The sequence below is a fragment of the Solea senegalensis genome, linkage group LG9 (assembly GCF_019176455.1).
Source record: "Solea senegalensis isolate Sse05_10M linkage group LG9, IFAPA_SoseM_1, whole genome shotgun sequence".
Taxonomy (NCBI): Eukaryota; Metazoa; Chordata; class Actinopteri; order Pleuronectiformes; family Soleidae; genus Solea; species Solea senegalensis.
Window position 1 is genome coordinate 2439566 of NC_058029.1, and position 3021 is coordinate 2442586.

The following is a 3021-nucleotide window of genomic DNA, read 5'->3' on the forward strand; positions in this document are numbered from 1 at the left end:
TCCTGCGGAAAATCGCAATCTGACTGAGTTTTAGCGTGATCTGATTAATTTAGTGGGATTATAGTGATTCTACTCCCCCAGCTCTCAGCTCTCAGCTCTCAGCCCACTTCCTGACAAAAATAACTTTCAAACTATTTTAAAGTTTGTTTGTTTTTTCTCCAAAAAGCATCAACAATTCAGAGATGCAGGAGTTTATGTTGCCTTTATACTAATGGCTCTCAGTGTGTGTGTGTGTGTGTGTGTGTGTGTGTGTGTGTGTGTGTGTGTGTGTGTCACTGTTGCTGTCCCTTCATTTCACGCTCCAGCAGCTATGTGTGAATCCTCTTCCCTCGACTCATTATCAGTGCTGTTCACTGACAGAAACACACTCAGAAATAAGTCAGAGAGTTCTGTGGTTGTGTGTGGTCAGTGTGTGTCAGTGTGTGTCAGTGTGTGTCAGTGTGTCAGTGTGTGTCATGTGAGTCAGTGTGTCAGTCAGTGTGTGAGTCAGTGTGGTGTCAGCATGTGTCACTGTGAGTCAGTGTGTCAGTGTGTGTCAGTGTGGTCAGTGTGAGTCACTGAGTCAGTGTCAGTGTGAGTCAGTGTGTGAGTCAGTGTGTGTCAGTGTGAGTCAGTGTGATGTCAGTGTGGAGTCAGTGTGTCAGTGTGTGTGAGTCAGTGTGTGTCACTGAGTCAAGTGTGTGTCACTGAGTCAGTGTGACTCAGTGTGAGTCCGTGTGTGTGAGTCACTGAGTCAGTGTGTCAGTGTGAGTCACTGTGGGTCAGTGTGTGTCAGTGAGTCAGTGTGAGTCAGTGTGTGTCAGTGTGTGTGTCAGTGTGTCAGTGTGAGTCAGTGTGTGTCAGTGAGTCACTGTGAGTCAGTGTGAGTCACTGTCAGTGTGAGTCAGTGTGAGTCACTGTGGGTCAGTGTGAGTCAGTGTGAGTGTGTGAGTCAGTGTGTGTCAGTGTGAGTCAGTGTGTCAGTGTGAGTCAGTGAGTCAGTGTGTGTCAGTGTGAGTGTGAGTCACTGTGAGTCAGTGTCAGTGTGAGTCAGTGTGTCAGTGTGAGTCAGTGTGAGTCAGTGTGTGTGTCAGTGTGTGTCAGTGTGAGTCAGTGTGTGTCAGTGTGTCTCCTGCAGATGTGAGTGAACTCGATGCAGAGTCACAATTTAACATGATAGCTGTCTTCAAAGACCTGAGATTGATGATGTTTGATGTTGTTACAGCTCTCTCACTGCTGTCTCTGTCCGTCTCTCTCTCTCTGTCTGTCTCTCTCTGTCTGTCTCTCTCTCTCTCTAAAGGTTCGGTCAGTCATGGAGCAGAGTTTGGACACCTGCCCGATAATATCACAGTTCTGGAAGGAGAGAGCGTCACTTTGAGGTGACACACACACGCTCACACGCACACACTCACACACACACAGATTCTTTTTTGGACGATAAATTAACTTTACTTTTACTAAAATAAAATATGGATTTAATGGTTCAATCAAAATGATTGTATTTACCTTATTTTGTAAGAAATGTTCGCCTGGTCAACGTTTAGTTTGTGTCAAAAATGTGATTCTTTCTGGAAGAAAAATTATAATTCCATGAATTCCAGCCTGTGGTGCGAGGACCTTTTGTGTTTTCCTCTTATTTATTGGACTCAGATTTAATAAACAATGAATGAACAAACAACAAGCAAGTCAGCTGTTGACGTCACATAAATCCATGGTGTTTTTGATTGAAATAAGACGTACGTGTGTGTTTAAATGAGCTTCTCTCACGGTTCTAGTGTTTGTAAACTGTGAAGTTTTTCCCCTTTGACTCGGAGTGAACGCTGTGGATGCAGAGGTCAGCAGCTGCTCAGCGTTACTAACTAACTGCGAGCGATAAAGTAGAAATCACAGCTTTCTCTGCTCACGACTAAGCAGAAAAAACAGCTCACTCGTGTTGTACCTCGCGTGGACGTGACCTGGCTCGGCAGAAAAAGAAGAAGATGAAATCAAGTCCATTTCCATCCGTTTTAAGCCTGAGTTTCCAGAGCTCGGCACTCTCTCCTCTCTCCGGCCCTTTAAGAGATGGCGGCCGCTTCCACTTCAATAAAACACGTTCCTCCGACACTGAGTGAAGCTTTGCCAATATTTGTTCACATCAACAATACTCACTGCACAGACGCTGATGTGTAATGTCATCACGACGGCCGATCGTCCCGACGCTGTGCTCACGTCAAATCTGCTCTTTTCACACATGATTCTTTTAGAGATGAACTGTTTCACATCTTTAAAACAGCCGTCCCCGATTCTCCCGTTTACAGTTTCTGTACCAGCCACAGTGAGGGGAAGCTTTGAAGCATGTTTCCATTTAAAATGAATCACGTACATACACGCAGCCTCGTTAGGAATAGATGTGACTGATTTTGAAAAATCACTGAAAACACGGAGGACAAAATAAAAACGCTGTTCAAATTCTAATGTAACGACCGCGTGTTTTATTCAACCAGTCTACGATGTCTTTAAGAACATGTTCACGTCTTTATCTCACTGTTAGACAGACTTTTCCAACAGGAAACTGAAGTTTGTAAACCACTCACTCTCCCACACCAAAGTCCAGAGAGAAAATCAGTGAGAAATTCAGCTCACGGAGACACAGGAGCTGCTGGTCTACTGCTGCCTCGTGTGGTCACTTTGTGTCACTGAGGTCAATCTGAATGAATGGTTTCAAAAGCCAAATTGACAAAATAAGACATTAGAACTAAATGATGGAGGCAGCAGAGTTTTAAAAACTCCTGTGTGTGTGTGTGACGCTAAAATCACTGATTTCCTCTATGGGGTTTGGTGTGGGAGAGTGAGCGGTTTACAAATTTCAGTTTCCTGAGTGTGAGAGAGTGAGATAAAGACATGAACATGTTCTTAAGATGTCGTAGACTTAAACTGACTTTATTGACGAGATGACTCTATATATTAAGTGGCTAAACTGGTGTTTTTTTGTCCTGAACTATCTCCTGAAGACGTCTGTGAAACTCTTACCTGATGAAATCAAACACACACATTCACATGCAT

The 3021-nt window shown here is 44.0% G+C and overlaps 1 protein-coding gene across 1 annotated transcript in view; it reads left to right on the forward strand.

The window, feature by feature from the left end:
• Positions 1-1254: 1254 nt before the first annotated feature.
• The window catches only part of iglon5 (IgLON family member 5), a gene marked incomplete at its 5' end in the record, with an annotated part of 14309 nt that continues 12542 nt past the window's right edge, over positions 1255-3021 (forward strand). Inside the window, one exon of the mRNA XM_044033374.1 lies at positions 1255-1358. Coding sequence (XP_043889309.1) covers positions 1255-1358 — 104 coding nt within the window. The remainder of the gene's footprint in view (positions 1359-3021) is intronic.